General features: G+C 43.9%; 1 protein-coding gene across 23 annotated transcripts in view; it reads left to right on the forward strand.

Moving 5' to 3' along the window:
• Positions 1-5,823: 5,823 nt before the first annotated feature.
• Positions 5,824-23,252, forward strand: part of RIMS1 (regulating synaptic membrane exocytosis 1) — a 469,599-nt gene continuing 452,170 nt past the window's right edge. For 6 of the 23 annotated variants that reach the window (XM_073675528.1, XM_073675531.1, XM_073675529.1 and 3 more), the window contains exon 1: positions 5,840-6,338. In XM_073675528.1, coding sequence (XP_073531629.1) covers positions 6,175-6,338 — 164 coding nt within the window. In that variant the 5' untranslated portion in view covers positions 5,840-6,174. Of the gene's footprint in view, positions 6,339-23,252 lie in introns of all 23 variants that reach the window. The other 17 variants (XM_073675534.1, XM_073675536.1, XM_073675538.1 and 14 more) reach the window with 9 other exon arrangements.

The raw sequence follows: 23,252 nt of genomic DNA on the forward strand, positions 1-23,252 counted from the left end.
GCGCCTCCGTGTCTGACATCTTCCTCCCCCCTAGTCAAGCGTGGCCTACCGTCCGACGATCCTCTTCTGTAGGCCGCGGCTCCGCTGGTGCTGCTCCGAACGAGGACCTTGCATTGCGTCCTGGTGACGTCAGCGTCGCTCTCTCTCCCTTCCAGGACCTTGCGCAGCGTCGGTGCGTGGGGCGGAGCTTCGGGTCTCGCGCGGTTTGGACATCCACGCCCCTCTTCTTCCCGCACGGCGTCCTGAAGATGGCGTCCGATGGCGGGAAAGCGGCTGAAGATGGCGGGAACCGATGGAAGATGGCGGGAGAAGGCTGGAAATGGCGGGAAACGACTCCGGATGGCGGGAAACCTCTTTTCAGGTGCGTGTACAGTCTTTTCCAGGCACGCAATACCCGTTTGTGGCGAGTTGGTTACTATCCTGCCGACTACGCCAAAGCTGACTCGCCCCCTTGGCCGTGGGGCACTCGGAACCGGGCAATAGGGAGACGATGGGGGTAGTAGTGGCGACCCGGTCCGTGGCTCAGGGTGGTCAGACCAGTGGCAGTCCTTTATAAGTTTTAAGTGATGTCCGACTACGCCACCCGTGGATTGCGGTCAGTGCTAACCGCCGCTGCAGTGCAGACCTCTGGGGCAGATGTAAATGTGCAGCTCCGTATAGTACAACTCCCCACGGGAAGAGTAGGGCCCCAGGGCAGTGTATGATGGATGATGGAGGAGATGATTCTGACCGCGATAGCCAGGAGACGGAGGCCTCTTAAACAGTTCAGGGTCTTTATTAGAACAGGTAAAATGACCCAGAAACAGGCCCAGCTAGGAGGGGGCCTGGATGTCTGAGAACAAGTGGGAAGCTGACCCTGGTCAGGGTGAGGGTGTAGGCCTACCGTGCTCTCTGTGCTCCTTCTGGCTGTTTCCCTTCTGGTAATGTACAGCCCACGTTTCTGAGCTCACCATGTCCTCTCGCCCGTATGGCTTGCAACTTGGGTCCCTTTCTACTCCCGGCCTGGTACGGCTTTGCTGGTCCCTTCTGCTGTGGCAGAGCCTCCGGGCTTCTTAGGCCAAGGAACATACAGTCCCCTGCGGACTGGTTATCTGCTGTAGGACGTGGAATCCTCACAGCCTCTGACACCACAGTCTGGTAGATTAGTCTCTTTATCTGCCAGGACAGACTCACTTCGCCTCTTGTCCCTGGCTCGTGGCTCTCCTACCGCCACACGCTCTCTTAGGCTGCAACACAACTGTCTGTCCCTGCTCTGGGACACCTCTCAATCCAGAGACAGGTTGTCCAGTTCTCCCTAACCCTGCCCCCAGTTCCAGCTTTTATAGGGGCAGCCTGCTCCCCCTACTGGTCTGGGACAGGAAGTGCTGCATGCTAATGATCCTTGACCAGAGGACCTCCCCCTTGCTCTCAGACACAGCTTTATTATATTTGTGGCATCCAGGCCAGGGTGACACACAGACATGCACACACATTACGCAGACATGCACACACACACAGTATGCAGACATGCACACATACACAGTACGCAGACATGCACACACACAGTACACAGACATGCGCACACACACAGTATGCAGACATACACACACGCACATACAGTAAGCAGACATGCATACGCACAGTATCCAGACATGCACACAGTACGTGGACATGCACACAGTACGCAGGCATGCACGCACACACGCATACAGTTCGCACACATGCACTCACACATGCACACACACACGGTACGCAGACATGCACACACACAGTATGCAGACATGCACACACAGTACGCAGACATGCACACACATAGTACGCAGACATGCGCGCACATGCAGACATGCGCACACATGCAGGCATGCACACACATGCATATGGTACACAGATATGCGCACATACAATACGCAGACACGCACATACACAAGCATATACACAGATACGTATACATACAGACTTACATATTTGAACACAAATTCTTAAAAACACATATAAAACAGACATAAATATGTATACACAGTCATACACACTGACATACACAGATATTCACATCATACATACACACACACACAGACACATTAGAAATATTTTTAATATGGGGATTGGGGAAGCTGGCAACACGCATCGCTCACCTGCCCCTGGTCTGTGTCCCGTCCAGCTCCTAAGGCATGTGGCTGTGCAGGGCCGCCGTTATGTGTTTGATGGCCATCACAGACATGACCCTGAACCATCAGGGGTGCCGACTCGCCTTCGGGGCCTGGCCGCTCCCCTAGCATCTGTGCACTGCTTGAGTGCTATCACTTTACCAGAAATGAGTCAAATACGCCGTAAAAACACACAAAGAGTGGTACCCGGGCTGGGGAAGAAGACTACTTCCATCATCCGACCGCTGCTGCCGCTGATAACATCAGGAGCAGGCGCGGCTGAGGGGAGAAGTAGTCTCATCAGCTGGCATCTGTGCGCTGTGTTTAAAAAAAAAAAGTAAAAATCTACATTTAAATAAAATCACCTTATTCTCACCTGTCCGGCGTCCTCCTGATGTCCCCCGGCGACCCGATCACCCGGCAATACACTGACGGGAGTGCGATCGCTCCTGGCAGTGCGCTGCTGCCGGGACTGAATTCACCTGAGTTCATCAGCTGAAGATCAGCTGATGAGCTCCAGGATCTCACTTTACGGCACCGATGCTGCGTGGAAATTTTCACACGCAACACTGATGCAGTAAGTGAGGTCACCGAGGCTTATCAGCTGATCTTCAGCTGATGAACTCAGCCCCAGCAGCGCAGCAGTGTACACTGACAGGAGTGATTTCACTTCTGTCAGTGTATTGTGCTGTCTTCTACTGCAGTCCCATCAGTGATTGCTGATGTTGCTGCTGTAGAAGTGACCCGGATCGCCGTGGGACACTGTGGATTACGTCATGACGGTGGACAGGTGAGGGATATGGTTGTTTTTTTATTTTTTTTTACAGGAGACGAGAGATTCGGGGATTGAGTGTTAGGTGAGTATACAGTGTTTTTTATTTGTAAATAATTTAATAAAATCGTATGTAATTTTGTTTAAATAAAAGACATTATTCTGGCCGTGTCTTTATTGAAAAAGCGTCAAAAACCTTTGGAGTTAGTAATGGGGGCGTCTTATAGATGCCCTCCATAACTAACCTGGGTTTCATGTCAGCCGCCAATACAAGGCTGACATGAACCCCAACCTTATTACCCCACTCGCCACCACTACACGGCAAGACGGTAGTCTCCGCTGCAGATTTTGACTGATTGAAATGTCATTATATGCGGTGGAGCTGCATGTATAGACAACAAAAGTGCGGCATTAGAAAACAGTGTTTTGGACGCAGCAAAAATACACTGCGTCCAAAGCGCTGCTGGTTGCTGATCTTGGGAACGTAGCGTCTAACGAAACAGCTGTGAGCTGTTATTAATAGCCAGGGAACATGTTTGCCTAATGGCACCTTCCTAGGGTAAAAATAGCAGCTGCCCCAGAATTGACTTGAACGGGAATGCTAATGAGATTGGGTTTATTGGATTAGCTGACACCTAGCCCTTTTGTTTAGTGATGACAAGGTGTCAATCAGACCCTTTCATTACTAAACCTGATTAAAGTAAAGAGTTAAATAAACACACACACAGAGTAAAACACTTCATTTGAAATACAACAGACACATCCTTTAATCATTTAAATTAACCAATATACTCACCCCAGATCTGGCGGTAATCCAAGAGTTAAAGCGATGTCCCAAGTTTCTTTTTTCAAATATCTTTATTTAGCTCCAAAAAGCATTCATTGATGTACCAAAAATGCATCAAAAAATGCATCATAAATGTGTCAACATTGCAGCAAAACGAGTGTTTTTTCCTGCCAAGAGATGCAGATACCTTAAGGAATTTTCTACATTCAAATCCTGAACGTGCGCACATAGCCTTAGGCCATGTGCACGCGTTGAGTATTTGGTGAGTTTTTTATGTCAGTATTTGTAAGTCAAAATCAGGAGTGGAACAATCAGAGGAAAAGTATAATAGAAACACGTCACCACTTCTGTATTTATCACCCACTCCTGGTTTTGGCTTACAAATACTGAGGTAAAAAATTCACAAAATACTCAATGTGTGCACGTGGGCTTAGGGTACGTGCAGACGGTCAGGAGCCGCTGCGGGTTTGACGCTGCGTGTTATGCCACATCAAACCCGCAGCGGCCAGCAGTTACAGCATAGTGGATGGGATTTGTAGAAATCCCATGTCCACTATGCGTCTCCGTGCTCCTCGGATCACCCGCGGACACTGACATGCGGTGCGTCTATTAGACCCGCAGCATGTCAATTTCTCTTGTGGAGTCTCTAGTCTCCGCAAGAGAAATTAGATCACTACAATGTATTGATTGCGGTGAATCCGCATGGTTCACTGAACACATGCGGATTCACCTGCGTTCAGCGCTTCGGACGCAGCATAAAGTAGGCTGCTTTCAAAGTGCTGCCAGTACGGATAGTGTGCACATACCCTTAAAGTTCCAGAAACGTAGATGGGATTTATAGAAATCTCAGGCCCACTGTGATTTTTTACTCAGCGTAAACTGACTTGCAGTGCGTGTTTCATATCCACAACATGTGAATTTGCCTTGGGTGCGCTGAGTTTTATGTGCAGTTTTTCCCCATAAGATTGCTTTCGATGTGTAAAATCCGCAGGTAAAAAATGCATATGTGTTTTTAGTGCTCTTCCACAGCGGAAACGCAATAAAAACACATGTAATCTGCACATGACTGTATCAAAAAAGTTTTGTCAAAACCAAAAATGTGATAAAAACGAATATAAAACACCACACTCAAAAACGTAATGAAAAAATGCAAGTAACCTAAGTAATCAGTGCGAAATGGTGCAGACAATCTGTAACATCAAAAACTAATTAAAAGCCCAGGAATATAGCCTTAAGGGGGTTGTCCGGTGAGAACAAGTTATTATTAATTGGTGGAGGTCCAACTCCCGGGACCTGCACCAAATGTTGAATTTTTATCTCTGTTACAGAATAAAGTGGAAAGTCAGATGACCACTGCCGCACCATTCATTTCCTATGGGTCTGCCGAGCGTTTTGCATGTTTTTTCCCCAGAAGCACCATAGAGAATGAATAGAACAGCGCTCGGTCTTCCGCTCGACCACTCTATCTTGTAACAGAGATAAAAATTCCCCATTCTGCGGATGGGGGGTTGACTAGTATTGAGTATTTCTTATTTTTTCAACATAAAACTGAGATAAACCAGCTCACCGTCATCTATGGACAAACATCTTTGCCTGGACGCAATTAAAGCAGCTTAAAGGAGAATCCAGACAACCCCTTTAATTAGCACTGCCAATGTGACCATGGGTGTATATGTGAGGACTGATTGGCTTCAGTAGCCAACTGGCCAGGGCCATATAAATGGCTTGCTGATTTAGATCTGCAACTTCTCCTCTCTGCATAGCTTGGGAACTCGGGACCCAACATCAGTGCCACCCTCACCCAATCCCTCCAGGATTTAGTGGCAAGCCTTGAGCAGCTCCATATTGATGGGCTTGGCAAGCACTATGGTTGAGGTGGCCAGTGGCCCTACAGCAGGGTGTGACTATGAGCCTGCCCACATGGGCATTAGTGATGTGCCCACTATTACTGTGGTGTCCTCTCATCAGTAGCCATCCATCATGGGCAGCAGGGAGATTGATGAAGGGTGGAGCTGAGGATGTAGTGCAGATGGTAATGTGTGATGTGCACAGACGGCTCCAGGTAATCACACATGCACCATACATATATAGGATGACAGCACGTCATATGATGCCTGCTAGGAAGGAGGATGAGGAGGGTGAGGAGGGATGCTGCCGCTGTCTTGCCAGGGAGGGATGCAGTCATCCGCCCCTCCCCCACAGCCCAGTGTTAACAGCTTGTGTTCACTTCCCTCCTCCACTCCCACATCAGCCTGTATGTCAGCGGCGGCAGCACCGGGACAGCAGGACGGCAGCGCTGCTCCCGCTCCACGGGGATGACGCCTCCAGCTGTGTGACACCTGGGGGACGAGGCCGGCCGGGCGGGCGCTGCCAGCGGGGGATGTGAGTGGCCGCCAGCGCTCCAGCAGCAGGAAGGTGGGTGGGGGAGACGAGTGCTCCAGAGCTGCTGAAGGCTGAAGGTGGCTGCTGCTCCCGCCCTCTGTACCCACACCATGTCTTCTTCTATGGGGCCCAGAGGCCCCCGGCCACCCATAGTGCCTCCCCCGATGCCCGATCTGCCCGATCTCAGCCATCTGACCGAGGACGAGAGGAACACGATCATGGCAGTGATGAACCGACAGAAGGAGGAGGAGGAGAAGGAAGAGGCCATGCTCAAGTAAGGACACCCCATTCATCCACTGCTGCCTGCCCAGAGTCTGGCACTCAGGTGGGGGGCTGGGCTCAGGATGGCCAGGAATGGATGCTGTGTGCACCTTCATGCTGTCATCTCTGAGGGCTGTCACCTCCATCTATTGACAGGTAGCATAGCTGTGATTCACTGCACTGCCTACAGATGGAAGAGGTGTAGCCAGGCACTGCACTGGGCAGATCTGTGGCCTGCAGGAGAGCTGGCCCGGGGACTAGCCACAGGCCTGGCCCCCTGGGCACCTCTGCTCCTCATCTGCCCAGTGTCACACTCATGATGCCATCACATGTAGGGTGGGTTACCTGTAAGCCTGCCCCCGCTCATCCATGTCTCAGTGATGCCCCCGGGTGATGGAGGGGAAGTGGGCAGCTGACTCCTTCCTGGCAGCACTTCACTGCTGGTCTGGGGACAGCGTGGGGTGTGGTTGCATTTTCTGATGGTGTAAAAGTGTTTCCATCTTATTGACAAGGGAAGCTGTAGCCATCTTAATCGGTCATTTATGGCTGGTGTGCCCCATCTCCACTGAAGGATAGAGTGTCGGATGGGATAAGTGTCGTCTACATTATCACATGCTCCATACTTCAGAATATATATATAATATATATATCCCGTCTATATTCTACCACATCACATGCTCATCAGGATTGGCAGCAGATTGAATGGGTGCAATGTTCTGGCAGCATTGTTGGATTGCCATTAATCCCGGGTGTTTTCTTATCTGGGCCTTGCATCTTCAGTACTGTCATAAAACACAGTCAGTTTGCATTCGGAGGGCTTGGTTCATGTTTTCGCCAGCCATGGCATCTTTTTAATAGACGTATATCACCGGGTATCATGTGTAGAACCGTGCCAGGGATTGTCCACCACAGCTGAGCCAGAACTTGGTGACCACGGTTGGCCATAGAAGGTTTGGAGGAGGTTGTAGGATACCATGAATGACCATTGGTTTAGTATAAAAAAAAATGTTATGTTGGGAAAATGAGAAAATAATACATCCCCATCTTTTGGTCAAAAGACAACATCATATAGGGAATTATTAACCTGTTCACATCATAGTGAGAAATCTGAGCTAACTCCCTGCAGGGACCTGATGTAGGGTACATAGCTGGGATTAGGATTGGGTATATAGCTGGGATTTGGATTGGGATGGCCTCTTGTGAATGTGACATACAGCATGGATGTCCATGTAGTCACGGGTGGGTGTGGCAGTCTGGTAATGTGGCATCACAGATATCATTATCCATATTCTTCTGTTCTTCACCTGTCGAGCACATTAATAATAGTGATATAATAAAGGCATTATTTACTGTTTTGGAGCCTTGGCCATATTTGCTAATACCACCATGCCATGATGACATACATAGGAAGACACTAATCCTCTGGGATGGGGCACGGGAGATCTCGGTGTATGCAGAGGTATTCCATTTGTCTTGTGCCTCCATTCCTGGTGTGCTCGGTGGTACCACATACAGGAGAGCTATTTTACAGGGTAACGTCAGGAACAGAACTGCTGCTGATTGTACCTGTGAAATCCACAGCGGATTACAGTATGAGCCATGTGGATGAGACTTTTATATCTGCAGCGTGTCAATGGATTGCTCCCCTTTCTATGTAGAAGGGGAAGGATTGCATGAATGCAGATTTTGCTGTGGATTTCTGCCAGATTTTGCCAGGAAAATACCCAGTGTGTGAATCTTCCCATAGATCCATGGGATCAGAACACTGATCTGTTCTTTAGAAACCACTGTGTTTCCATAGTTCAGCCTTGGTGGACCCTTTTGTCAGTGTGGCCAATTTCTGGCAAATTTTGTGCCAAGGTACCAATAACGCTCAGACGATGGCAGCATACATTCCACCACACTACAACCATAGTTTTATATTCGTATACCTTATAGATCAGGGAAAAAATAACGTGATGGGTACAGTCACTGGGTAAAAGATTCTGATTGTCATCTGGTGGATGCTGTCAAAACAGTTGTGCCCTGGATGCCCTGCTCTCACCTTTGCCCTCCTAAAAAATGACACAATCATGGGGGATATGTTTCTTTTCCTGCCAGATATTTAAATCCACAGCAGAAGATGCAGAATCAGCTTACAAATTTCTTTAAGAGGTTTGGCTTTTATTTCCGGTGTGCCAGGAAAATTGTCACATGTGGCGTTCCTGCCCCAAACACCCTCCATTAAAGAGATATGAAATTGCTAATATGGATGTTCAGCTTCTTGTTATTCCCAAATTCATTTATTATATATTCCTGCTTACATTCGGGACATCTTCATTACTAGTGAACGGACCTCAATAAGGTAACACCACAAGGAAAATCTGACGTCCGGCAACAGTGTCCTGAGCCCACCATCTTCGTACTTACATAAATGATTGATAACTAGTTTGATGGGAAAAGATACAGTAGAATGTGTAGTTCATTGCGCTCATCCTCTGCTCTTTCTGACCTTAGGAGTCCAGTGGGTGGTCTCACACAAATCATTGCATTCTGTATGAGTAGGAATAGAAAGATAAGCTGTCTGTTACTGAGTAGGACCACCCACTGGACTCCTAAGGTGAGAAAAAAACACTTTAAGATAAATATCTTTTTGTATCCTTCTCAACAAGTCTTCTCGCTCTCCTTTCTGTAGACAAGAGCAGACTGCATTTTTAATGTGACAGATTCCTTTAGCTTGTTTTAAATGTGACCTGGTTGGGAAAGGCTCTATTTGTAGTCATCGATATTTAGGCTACGTAGCTCAGATTTATTCTATACCCTATTAGCGTATCATACATAGGATACCATTCTCTTAATTCTGAAGTTGTATGATGTGTAGACGATCCCATGTCAGAAAATTCTGTTGGAGGCTCAAAAAGTCTACCTTGTACAGACTTGGTGCAAGCCACCCCATCGGGCAGATTCCAGAGGAACATCGGCCTTCACCCTTAAACTCCTGTACAGGAATTTGAACTTAAAACGGGGTCCACTGCATTGCTTCCAAGGAAGAGCTGCTATCCGGTGGAGCGAACCGGGGCAAGAGAATAGTTGGGTAACCGGGTCAGAATCACGAGGTCTGTGTAGGGTCAAAATCGTAAAGAATGAGAATAGTTAAAAAGCAAACTGAGGTAAAAAATGAGGACTGTCCACTGGCAGAATATCAAGGCAAGTCACACAGAAGCAATTCAGATTGTAACCGGCAGTGGACAGTAGCATTTCAGGATCTTAAATAGCTTGCAGCCCCTCCCCAACCACTCATCAGTTAACTCTGTGTCCCAGTATGGATGGGACTTCAAGTCCTAGAGGACACAAAACTAGAATTGTCCCCCGCAATGAGAGCAGGGTGCTGCCAGGCGGCAGACGCAGAGGCAGGAAGGACAGGCCGATACAGGGGTCACAATTCTGCAGTTGTGTGCCGTGCAGCGGCTCCCATCCAGGAATATTGTATGTCATGCTTAGTCACCCATATAGGAATGGAAAAGCCAGCAAGTAATTGATTATATCTTTAGACCTCAGTAGCAGTGCCCTACCCATGTTAGAATACCTATTCACACCGTGTGTTGTAAAAAAAAATAATTGCTCCCTGTTTTTTGGAACTCCTACTAGGACACAAGGGTAAAGGGACCTTACCCTGTATTCGGAGCTGAGAGATGCTAAGAAAATGCTGCTACTGTTCTGACAGACGTAGCTCATCAGTCTGTTACATACTCCGTCAATTGAGTGAACATTTGCCATCTAAATACCAATGTGGGGATTAGACAACCCCCATAAACTGTCCTCTCTCCTGCGGTACTTTACTCCTAAAGTCTTTAGTTTTGTAACTTCCTAAATTGTATGAGAACCAGCAGAATTTGGTTACGGCAGTGTATGAACATCCCGAGAAGAGCTGAGATGAGAAGCTTATCAGCGAGATGCTGGGAAGTCACGTTTTTTCTAAAGCGCCTGAAGCCATGTTCACACGCTCAGGATTGTGTCAGGTGTTACAGGCAGATCCTGCTCCGAAATCCTGAAACGATCTTCTGACATCCCACAGGCGATTGCGGTGTTATTTACCCCATTCACATGCTTAGAAAATAACCTGTACGGAATAATGAATGCCCCGAGGAGTTCAAAATCCATATCATGTTTAATATTGCCACAAATTCAGCACGGAAACGCTGCAGAAAAGCTCCATTACAGTGCAGATCTGCTGGATAACCTACAGCAGAAATCTGAAGATTGTGAAGTTTGGGTATCCCTCCTTCAGGCTGGAATTCAGCTTTTCTTACCAAGTAAGGCCCTCTCCTTCTGCCCTCACTACGGGTATGGTGTATGCACCAGGGAAGCTCCCGGGGCGCTTACTACATGTGCCGACAGGCGCTCGTCTACCCAGTGTATATACACATATACACATATATACACTTTTAGCATATGATGGGCCTGAAAGAATCAACATCATTTTTTTTTCTTTATACTGTATAGGAAAACATAGACTTCTGCCATTACTATACAAAAGGACGCTATGAAAAAAATGTATATACCATAATATACATCTTTTATTATGGGAGCTAATGCGAGAAAAATGCCAATGTATGACTATATAGTGTCATACATCAGAGGCTTTCATTGAATTTACACATTAGTTAAAACTCCTGACTTGTACTGCTAATAGAAGTAAAACCAAAAACTTGGGGGAGCACACCTGTTAGGCCATGGCACCACTATCAGTATTTGATCAGTATTCGGTCAGTATTTTTTCTCAGAAGTGGGAGAGAAAGCCAGGTGAGGAACAATCAGAGAAAAGGTATAATAGAAACAAGTCACCAATTCTGCATTTATCACCCACTCCTGGTTTTGACTTATAAAATACTGACAGAATATTGATAGGGGGGACGTGGCCTTAGTATAAGTCTGTTATGTAGGTGCACATTCACACTATGGCCATTAAAGTACAAATATAACCTAGAATGAAAACAATACATAAAAACCCTAAAGTAATTAAATAGTAACACATGTAACAAGCATAGGGTACTTAGTAGTAATGAGCGAGCATACTCATTACTCAAAATTTATGAGCATGCTGCGGGTGCTCGCCGAGTATCTTCAGCGTGCTCGCATTTATGTTTTAATCACTCCGTGCTCATGATTTGCGACTGTTCGACAGATTTAATATATGTGAGAAATGCTTGTTTCTTAGGCATTCCTCACATGTATTGAAGCTGTCAAACAGTGGCAAATCATGCGCATGCAGTGACTGAAACATTACACCCGAGCACGCTGAAGATACTCGGCGAGCACCCGAGTATGCTCGCCAAAAGGGTTAACAGAACATACTCGCTCATCACTAGTACTTAGTTAACATTTTATTGATTAATAAACCATAAAATCCATCCCACTGCGGCAAGGTGTACCCAAGCAGGATGGACCCTACTTTAGTAACTCACCTTGCTATGTGCCAGCAGGCCTCAAAATAGACGGAGGGCAGAGCCTCCAATCGAAGTAAAAGATGATTGTGAACATAGTCAAAGAAACCTTAAAGGGGTATTCCCATCTCCAAGATTCTATCCCAATATGTAGTAGGTGTAATAATATTACAATAATAATACAGTAATAATACCTCCAATTAGAAATGTAGTATAGTTTTTCTGATTCGCTATGTCTCTTTCCTCATGTGCAGGCATTGCAGGACCTTAGGTTACGACCACTAGCAACTAGCTAAATATCACAATATCAGTGGTCGTAACCATGGATACCTAAGGTCCTGCATTGCCTGCACATGAGGAAAGAGAAAAAGCGAATCAGAAGAATTGGAGGTATTTGCTAATATTATTATTATTACACCTCCTACATACTGGGATAGGATCTTTTAGATGGGAATACTCCTTTAAGTTAATTTTGCATAAAGCAGTGTAAGGTTTTCTTTGAAAAACCATGGCAAAAAACAGGCTGGATTCACACATGCAGTTAATGCTAATCAAATGAGAACATGGAAGTCTTTCCTTTTGGAGCCACTACTGTGTTTGGCTCAGACATCTGCACCAAAAACTGAATTTGTGAATCCAGCCTGAGTTTGCCTTTCACTTATTCAGCATGGAGTTACCAGCTTACAATAAGTGCTTTATCTACAAGAAGTATTCCTAACGTCCTTTTTAAATACATTGATGCCATTATATTCATCGGTTTGATTGTTGCCCTTCCAAAATATCATAGCCCTAACAAACGCCACCCCATTAGACATGTGAGTTACTCAGCTGTTAGGGGAACATCATTTTCGTTATCCATCCCTCACAAGTTCCCCGAAGACAAGTCTCAGAACCACAAATATAAGGGTACACCTTAACAATGTGAGGTTAGATGTCCATTACCTTGAAGGTTCCCAGGTGACTAAATCAGCATTTTTCCCTGCAAGAAATCAGACAACCCCTAAATACACAATGTTATCTCTTATTGGAAAATGTGAAGTAGGTCTAGTTCTTTCTTTTTTTTTGTGTTAGCCATATTACATATCGTTAGATCTGCTCAGCACACAGCAGTAATTGCATCGATATTACAACCAGGTAGAGCAGTTGTGCGAACAAGAACTGTTCCTTTAGGGTTAACTTTCAGGAGCTGACCATGGTCCTGTCCACATGTCTAAGCGCTCTCCATGGTCCTGTACTTACTGATTTGTAGCTTTTATTGAGCAGGGAAAAGCATACCAGCAGACATAAAAATAAAGTCTAGAAAAGTTGGGGATATTAGTGAAGAAAAGTTGTAAAATATAATTAAGCCAAATAACCTAACATTAATGGGAACCCGTCATGTGCAGTCTGATCTGTGGGCGGCATGGTCTGATCTGTGGGCGGCATGGTCTGATCTGTGGGCGGCATGGTCTGATCTATGGGCGGCATGGTGTGATCTGTGGGCGGCATGGTGTGATCTGTGGGCGGCATGGTGTGATCTATGGGTGGCATGGTGTGATCTGTGGGCGGCATGGTCTGATCTATGGGCGACATGGTGTGATCTGTGAGCGGCATGGTGGGATCTGTGGGCGGCATGGTGTGATCTGTGGGCGGCATGGTGTGATCTGTGGGCGGCATGGTGTGATCTGTGGGCGGCATGGTCTGGTCTGTGGGCGGCATGGTCTGGTCTGTGGGCGGCATGGTCTGGTCTGTGGGCCGCATGGTCTGATCTGTGGGCGGCATGGTCTGGTCTGTGGGCGGCATGGTCTGGTCTGTGGGCCGCATGGTCTGATCTGCGGGCGGCATGGTGTAGAGAAGGAGAAGCTGAACAGAATGATATATAGGTTTGTTGGAAAAGATTCAGTATTTAGCTAGGGTCACACCTCCGTATTTTCTCTTATCCTAGAGAATCGGATCATTATGCTAATCTCACTATGTTCAAATTCCGTTCAGAGTGTGATCTGATTTTCTCGGATTAGAAGATTGAAAAAAACAATTTCCCCATCTTCATTCTGTCAGTCCTTGCAAATCGTACTGCACTTAGATGTCATTCGAGTGCAGTCAGATTTTTTTCTTCCCACTAACTCATTCACTTGCATTTCCCAGTGCCATCTGGATATTGGATGCAAATCGTGCATGCTGCAAAAAAAATCAGACATGTGCATGGCCCCATAGAATGACATTGATCTGAGGGCGATCCGATGTTTTGTCGGATCGCACTCGGACCGAAAATATGGTCGTCTGCACGAGCACTAACTTTGTATTTTATTCACTGAAATCCCTGGAGTTAGAGATATATAGATATATCAGTCCAGTGGACGGTCCTACTCAGTGATTGACAGCTATCTCTGCAGACAGTGTCAGACAGGGTAAACTGTCAATCACTAGTAGGACCGCCCACTGGACTGATATGCATAAAACACCAGAATTTCAATGAACAAAATGCAAGTTTTACTGGAAATTTTCTCCAAAAATGTATGTAATTCTGATTAACTTAGTCTGCTCTACAACACCCCTCCTGCAGATCAGGCACCATTTTTAACATGACACACTCCCTTTAATAGTCATTAATAATGACATTTATTTAAATGTGTACTAGAGAGTATATAGAAGGAGAGTATATAGAAGATAGTACTGTAAAGAAAATATCATAGACAAACAGAGACTGCAAAAAAGAGAAAATGTATTGTAAAAGCTGCAGTATCATAGCAAGTGACCTCTAGGGGGTATAAGTGAATTAGGGTACTGGTGCGGGTTATAAAGAAGGGCGCAAGGGTGCGGGTTATAAAGAAGGGAGCAAGGGTGTGGGTTAGGGAAGAGATCAACAAACTGCATTTTCCCGAGAGGGTCAGTCACTTTATGTAGGATCTGTACGTGGGAGAACCTGAAAAGGCTATCCAATCTGTCCAAGTAACTGTGTGCTCCTCACGCCTCGCCTTAGTCTCAGTCACCAGCCCCTCCATGCACAGCCGGTGAAGGACTTCTTTGAACCAGTCTGTAATTAATGGCGAATGAGTGCTCTTCCATAATCTAAGGATCAATGTTCTGGCTGCTATAAGGAGGGAGTGAAATTAGCTCTGTTTAAGAGAACGGAGAGAGCCAGATATAGAAAGCAAGAGAGTTGAGGGCTTATTGGCGAGTTCAGGTCCTGTAAGAACGTTTATCAAGAAGGCATGGCTAGGTGGCCATCCCGGCTACTCACCGGTGACCTGTAGTGTAAATAAACAATTTGCTGTATATGAAGAGATGACTGCCAGCGTGATGGAGCGCCGGTGATCCTCGCCATACACTGTGTATAACCAGGCTCAGCACACATTCAGTCAGCGGGGGTGTTTGGTGCCGGACCACCACCAATCTGATATTTATAACTTATCCTAGGGATAGGTCATAAATAACAAAGTGGTCGAAAACCATTTTAGGGCTTGTTCACATGTTCAATTTTTTATGCAAATGTTCTCTTCATTTTTTTCTAGCTGAAAAACAGCGTTTTGCAGCAACAGCAAAATGAATAAGACTTCTGAAGTGGATTTTTTTCCTTCCATTTTTTTTCACCTGTGACGTGTTTTATAAAAACCACAGAATGTAAATTGTTTCAGTGTTTTTACGGCAACTTTTCCCCATTGAGATTAAAATGGGTCATCAGGAAAACACCAAAACCACATTGGAGAACGCACCAAAACCGCATCAAAACCACGTGTAAATTCTACTGCAGGTTTTCTGGCCACAAAAAAAAAAATTGCATGAAAAAATCTATATTGTGAAACATAGCCTTAAGGGGAATCTGTCAGTAGGATCAACCCTCCTAAGCCGTCTATATGGACATGCAGGTCACAGGAAGCTGAATAAAATACCTTGATATCTGCGATCCAATGTCTTATTCCAGAGAAATCCACGTTTTTCTTATAGTGCTAGTGTATGTACACCCAGATCTGCTATTCCATGCAAGGCTACTTACAAAAGTCACCATCTGGAGACCTGCGCTTTCTTCATAGCTGGTTGCTAGATCCAATGCACCAAGCTGGCAGACAGCCATGAGTCACACATCATGGGCCACGAGCCACAGGTTGGAGACCCCTGATCATAAGTGATGTGATCAGAAGTAATGCCCATACTGTACATATTTGCTTATAGCAGGTATTTGATGATTTAATCAAGAGCCTCTTAAAAATACAAGTCATAAACTTCTTGGTTGCTATGGGCAATTGCTCTTGGCAACAGTTATGGCTCATTTTCTCTGATGTACATTGCTAAATTGTTTATCTGGTCGATTGCCGTCTATTAAACCTTATTTATTAATCATGGACAACCCGCTCTTCTTTTAGTCAGTTTTTATGTAGGTTTGTGAACAAAAATATTTAGTATGAGACTGAATTTAGAGAAATGTGAGTGTATAAAAAGGTTTTCCATGTAGACATTTTGTGTTACAAGTTGTTTTGCTTATTTATAAATGTACCCAGAAAAGAAGAAATGTTCCGATGTCAATCTGTCTGTGCCCATCTGCTTATTCTTCTAGATGTCTGTGACCAGCCCTTAAGATGGGAATCTGTTTTTATGCATCTGCTGTGGCAAAGCGATCAGTAATTGGGATGTATTAATAGTTTGCAAATGTGGATGGCCTATTGGCTTGTTTTCCTTTATAGGCATCGACCTTATTAGCAAGCACCAATTTGCATTATGTCTCACATTATTGAGAAAAATAAGAATGCATTATGAACTATAGACTCGCCACATGTAACCATAATTTTGGTAAATGAGTTTTTTTGGTCATTAACCATAGAAGGCGCTGTGCTGCTGTCATGTCTTTCCTTTTAGTAAGATTTTCTTCAACATATGGTCATAAGAAGATCAATGTATAGTACCAAGTAGAGGTTTAGTCATATGCAATTAGCTTTTAAAGATTCCACTGAGAAAAGTATTTTATATATTACTCATTTCCGTATAAACCAAAAATGAGAATATATACCAGCTTACTTAGAAGTACAGCCGGCAGAAACATACATTTTTGCATATATTTCAATAAATTTTTAATAATATAAATAAACAACAAGACAACCTCTTCTTAATCATTATGTTTCCCCCAAGTAAAATAATAACACTTATACTCACCTTTGGTGCTGGCGCCGTTCCAACGATGTTAGCACTGGCTCTCCCGGGGATCACGTAACAATATTACAGTATGTCACGCGATCACTGCAGCCAATCAGTGCTGGCTTCACTCTCCCCTCCTTTAGACAAATCACATACATCCAGAGGAAGTGAGAGCTGCTGCTTTCTCATTTTATCCAGATGTATAGTATACATCCGAAGGCAAGGAAAGTGAAATCAGCGCTGATTGGCTGCAGGGATTGCGTGACATAGTATTGTTGCACCATCCCTGGGAGAGCCAGTGCTAACACCGCTGGAACGGCGTCGGCACCAGAGGAGAATATAGGTGTTATTGTTTTAAAAGGGGCAACATACAAATTGAGAAGAGGTGGTCCTAGTAGTGGACAACCCATTTAAGTTGCAGTATCCATTGCAAGCAGTTAGCTTTTCAGTTTTTAAAATGTCAGCTAAAATAATTCTTCCACCTAATGCATCCGTTAGGTGTTCTCTTACGCATTAATTTTCATAAATAACCCTCTGTAAATGGAGATGAGAGAAGTGATTTGAAGGACGCTGGTCCAGCTTACACATCAGTAGTCCATTGCTGGATTAGAGACCTTTGAACTGCCTGCTACCTGAGGGTATCTCTGGTGCCACTTCTGATAAGTAGGTTTGGCGCAACACCATGCGTGCGTCATGCTGCAACGATGATGTAGCATTGAGTCTACAAATTAAAAGAGGCACCGGAAATGCTGGCAGATAGGAGGTGATTCACATGGCCCCTGTACGGGAATACTGATGTGGCCAATGGACCAGCGCCATGCAAATCGATTTGCTCATATCTATTTGTAAACCATTATCTGCCGATAAGTGTAGACTAACTTTACTGATTTTCATCTATTTCCTGTCTGCTTGGCCCAACGCTGCCTTGCATGGTGACACGTGGTCTGCAGAGTAGACTCCTCATATGACCATGGTGTTAACTAAGTTAATAAAATAACTATCGTGATGAACATTGTCTAGTTTTGTAGGAAGAGGATGAGGAGATGCTAGTGCCTGGGCTTATTCGTTCTTCTCTAGTATGAGACTGTGGTATTGAGAAGTCTAAAGGTTACATATAAACCTATTCAGGTGCATACACTTGTAGCATGTATCCCCAAATATCTACCATAGTTGTCTCATAAATAAAATAGTAATTCATACCAGTACCTCTGATTTTGAGCATGTTTGGGCAGTTTCACACAGGGTAAATACATTGGACAAATGGCACAGTATTTACTCCGCAATCCATGGCAGAACTCCTAGGCAAACCTGCAGTGTGAACGGCCACTGATCCACGCACTGATTAGCCCAATTCACTTGGGCTACCCCATGTTCTCCCACTTGCTGCGGTTTTCAGATGGAATCCACCCAGACCCTGCTTCAAATGTGACATGACAATTATTGAAATTGGTTTGAAACCCTTGTTGGAAAACAGTGGTGATATGAACGGCAACACCATTTTCTATCGGAAAGTATGGTATACATGTAGGCATTTCTTGCTGTTGGATGTGTTCCAATTCTGTGCCAAAAAATGCAACAAAATCCACATATAAAAACTTAGTGTGAACACATCCTTATTGTTGGGTGAGATTGTATCACTAGAGTGTTTAGTATGTCTCATGGTGTAATACTGTGAAACAACCAACCCCAAATAAAAGTCTAAGTCATAGCTACATTTTTTTTGGCCAGTTGGACAACCCATTCTCTTGAATAGAGCCAAGAGTTCAGCTTCTATAACTTCTGGTGATCAGCTGATATTGTTGGCAGAATCAAAGGGAGAAATGTTCTACAACGCGACACCTCTTGGTATATAATAGATCGTCACGTCAAGTCTGCCAGAGTGGAAGCCTCTTGGTCTAGGGGTTTTCCATGGTTCCTCATAGGCATTACAGTAACCTATCTTGGCTGACCTTTAAGTTTAGCAGCTTGAGTGGCTAGCGGCAATGTCTTTGTGGGTTTGATAAATCTAAGACCTCATTCACACATCAGTATTTCATCAGTGTGTGTATTCCAAAACCAGGAGTGTCTCCAAAACACAGAACTGGTGTCAATCTTTGTATCTGTAAGTTCCTCTCCTGGTTTTGTTCCACAAATACTGATGAAATACTGTTAAAAAATACTGAGGTGTGAATGAGGCCTAAAGAATATTCATTGCTTCCGTTACAATTCCGCATTGAGAACTCAAACCTATTTTTGAGTCATTTAGTCCTAATGAGATTGGATTTAGCATTTTATCCTCTTCAACTGTTGCATCATGTAAAGAACATCTAAAAAACCCCATCAAAACATCTAACATTATTTGCCATATCGGTCCTAATATACATTTCATAGTTTAATAATGGATGATATGAGTTTACAAGTGACATAGAAATATATGTGGCATAAAATACCGGGCATCAGATTGAAATAATTTATCAGCAATCTGAAAGTATGGGGAATATTAATGGGTTTGGTGCCATTCCCAGATTCTACATTTGGGTGCAATACTGTAGTTTTAGTTAATAGTATAATGTCTTGATTTTTTTTTAATGTGCTAGGATTTAATTGAGGTGCTTAAATATGTCCTATACTAGTGACTGCCAAGAGACCAGACTGTCTGAATCATATGTACCGTATATGAAGAGCATAATTAAATCACCATGGAATCTTGCTAAACCAGCTAAAAGAAAAATAATCTTTGTTGCTCCTAGCAAATAATCATGGCATTGATTTAATTTCGTATACTGACCTGGGAAAATGAAGATTGTTATGTGATTGGTTGTTATGAGCCACAGTTAACCTGTTGGACAATCATTATAAATCTGTCCGATTGTAAATTTTTTTGGTCCCATGTTGGTGATCCCAACTTTGAAATACTAACCCCCTCCTCAAATTATAGGAGAGAACATGTATGTGTGGTGCAGTGCTGGGCACAGTTATGAAAACTGGTGTACCGCTTGCCACTTAGGTTATTACCATAGTTCTTTTACCATACCCACTTTATCATACACAAACTAAAATTGTAATTTTTCAAAGAAAAAGTTTTACGATCATTTGTAAATATGACTGATTTTGAACACCATTCAATACAACTTCTACAGTAAACTGGTTCCAACACCACCCTGCTTTATGGTCAGTGCACCCCTACCCGTTCTTATTATTTGTTGCCATTGAGTACCCTTACTACTTTCAAGCTCATTTTATACCAGATCTAGTCCAGTGAGTTTGCTTAGACTTTTTCACTCACATTCTGATACTACTTACTCTATATTTATAATTTCTTATATATGACCAGGCATGAAACACCTTGCAGATTAGTGGTGGTCTAGGTCCTGAGACCATTGCTCAAAACACTTGGTAGATATGCGCTACTCGGCAAACAGGGGAGGAGCACTCTGCTTCTTCCTGAGCGTTCACACAATGTTCAAGCTCATAGACTTTCTATGAGTCCATGCACACTAGTACAGGAGCAGAATACTATTGCTTCCCGAGCTGCTCATGGCTATCCAGTGTTATTTTTTAGTCATCTTTTATACAGTTAGGTCCATATATATTTGGACAGAGACAACATTTTTCTAATTTTGGTTCTAGACATTACCACAATGAATTTTAAACAAAACAATTCAGATGCAGTTGAAGTTCAGACTTTCAGCTTTCATGTGAGGGTATCCACATTAAAATTGGATGAAAGGTTTAGGAGTTTCAGCTCCTTGACATGTGCCACCCTGTTTTTAAAGGGACCAAAAGTAATTGGACAATTGACTCCAAGGCTATTTCCTGGACAGGTGTGGGCAATCCCTTCGTTATGTCATTCTCAATTAAGCAGATAAAAGGCCTGGAGTTGATTTGAGGTGTGGTGCTTGCATTTGGAAGGTTTTGCTGTGAAGTAAACATGCAGTCAAAGGAGCTCTCCATGCTGGTGAAACAAGCCATCCTTAAGCTGCAAAAACAGAAAAAACCCATCCGAGAAATTGCTACAATATTAGGAGTGGCAAAAACTACAGTTTGGTACATCCTGAGAAAGAAAGAAAGCACTGGTGAACTCATCAATGCAAAAAGACCTGGGCGCCCACGGAAGACAACAGTGGTGGATGATCGGGGTAGGGGAGAAAACAAGGGGATCTGCTACTTTGGATCTAATCCTTATAAACAGGGAGGAAATGGTTGAGGAGGTAAAGGTGGCTGGGACCCTAGGAGGCAGCGATCATGCTATGATAGAATTTTGGATAACTAGAGGAGGAAGACATGTGAAGACTCAAACTTCAAGGTTAGATTTTAGAAAGGCAGATTTTAAGAGACTCAGAAAGAGAATAGGAGGGATCCAATGGCTGGATGTCCTTAAGGACAAAAATGTCCAGGAAGGATGGGAAATTTTTAAAAATGAGATTCTCAAAGCACAATCGTTAACAATCCCGAAAAGTAGGAAGAATGGGAAGCATTTAAGGAAACCAGGATGGATGAACACAGAACTTAAACACATGCTAAAAAGAAAGAAAGAAATGTTTATTAAATGGAAAGAGGGAGGCATATCTAAAGAAGATTATAATGCAGTCTGCAAATCCTGCAGGGCACGTATTAGGTTAGCTAAAGCTGACAATGAATTAAGGCTTGCAAGAGATGTCAAAAGCAATAAAAAAGGATTTTGGGGGTATGTCAAAAGTAAAAGAAAAGTCAAAGATGCTATAGGATTTTTACAGGATGAAAATGGAGAAATGGTAAGAGAGGATGTTGAGAAGGCCGAACTTTTTAATTCCTATTTTGCATCTGTTTTCTCTCAGAAAGAAAATGTAACATCAACTGATCTTCACTGTCCTTTTAAAGGAATAGAGGAATCCAAGTTATCTGTAAACAGAAAGATTGTGAGGGAATATTTAGCTAACATAAATGAGTTCAAGTCTCCAGGTCCAGATGAATTACACCCCAGAGTACTGAAGGAGATCGTAGAAGAAATTTTAGAACCACTCTCCATAATTTTTGAAAATTCTTGGAGAACAGGAGAAGTCCCAGAAGACTGGAGAAGAGCAAATGTTGTTCCTATCTTCAAAAAGGGGAAGAAGGTGGACCCAGGGAACTATAGGCCGGTGAGTCTGACTTCTATACCAGGAAAGATCTTTGAACAAATTATTAAACAACATGTATGTAAGTACATGGATAAGAATGAAGTGATTAACCAGAGTCAGCATGGGTTTGTAACTAACAAGTCATGTCAGACTAACTTAATTTCCTTCTATGACAGAATCACTGACTGGGTGGATCAGGGAAATGCTGTAGATATAGTATATCTTGACTTCAGCAAAGCATTTGACAAAGTATCTCACACCATCCTTATTGAAAAAATGACCAAGTATGCAATGGACCAGGCAACTGTTAGGTGGATTCATAACTGGCTTAGTGATCGGACTCAAAGGGTGGTTGTAAATGGCTTTACATCCAGCTGGATGAATGTCTCAAGTGGGGTACCACAGGGCTCCGTCCTGGGACCTGTATTGTTCAACATCTTTATCAATGATTTAGATGAAGGAATTGAGGGTAAACTGATTACATTTGCTGATGACACAAAGCTAGGAGGGATAGCTAATACTAGAGAAGAGAGAGAGAGGATTCAAAAAGACCTAAATAAACTGGAGCAGTGGGCAGCAACCAACAGAATGGTTTTTAACAGGGAAAAATGCAAAGTACTACATCTGGGCAATAAAAATGAAAAAAGCATATACAGAATGGGAGGAATAGAGCTAAGCAACAGTACATGTGAAAAAGACTTAGGTATACTAATAGATCATAGACTGAACATGAGTCAACAGTGTGATGCAGCAGCAAAAAAGGCAAATACAATTCTGGGATGTATTAACAGAAGCATACAGTCTAGATCACGTGAAGTCATTATCGGTCTTTACTCCTCTTTGGTCAGACCTCATCTGGAATACTGTGTACAGTTTTGGGCACCACATTTTAAAAAAGACATAGACAAACTGGAGCAAGTTCAGAGAAGAGCGACCAGAATGGTGACTGGTCTGCAAACCATGTCCTATGAGGAACGGTTGCAGGATTTGGGAATGTTTAGCTTGCAAAAAAGAAGACTGAGAGGAGACTTAATAGCTGTCTACAAATATGTCAAGGGCTGTCACATTGTAGAAGGATCATCTTTATTCTCATTTGCACAAGGAAAGACTAGAAGCAATGGGATGAAACTAAATGGGAGGAGACACAGATTAGATATTAGAAAAAACTTTTTGACAGTTAGGGTGATTAATGAGTGGAACAGGCTGCCACGAGAGGTGGTGAGTTCCCCTTCAATGGACGTCTTCAAACAGAGGCTGGACAGACATCTGTCTGAGATGATCTAGTGAATCCTGCTTTGAGCAGGGGGTTGGACCAGATGA

Source organism: Phyllobates terribilis, unplaced genomic scaffold (genome assembly GCF_046119375.1).
Source record: "Phyllobates terribilis strain yellow unplaced genomic scaffold, ASM4611937v1 Scaffold_3__8_contigs__length_932513732, whole genome shotgun sequence".
In the NCBI taxonomy this organism is placed as follows: Eukaryota; Metazoa; Chordata; class Amphibia; order Anura; family Dendrobatidae; genus Phyllobates; species Phyllobates terribilis.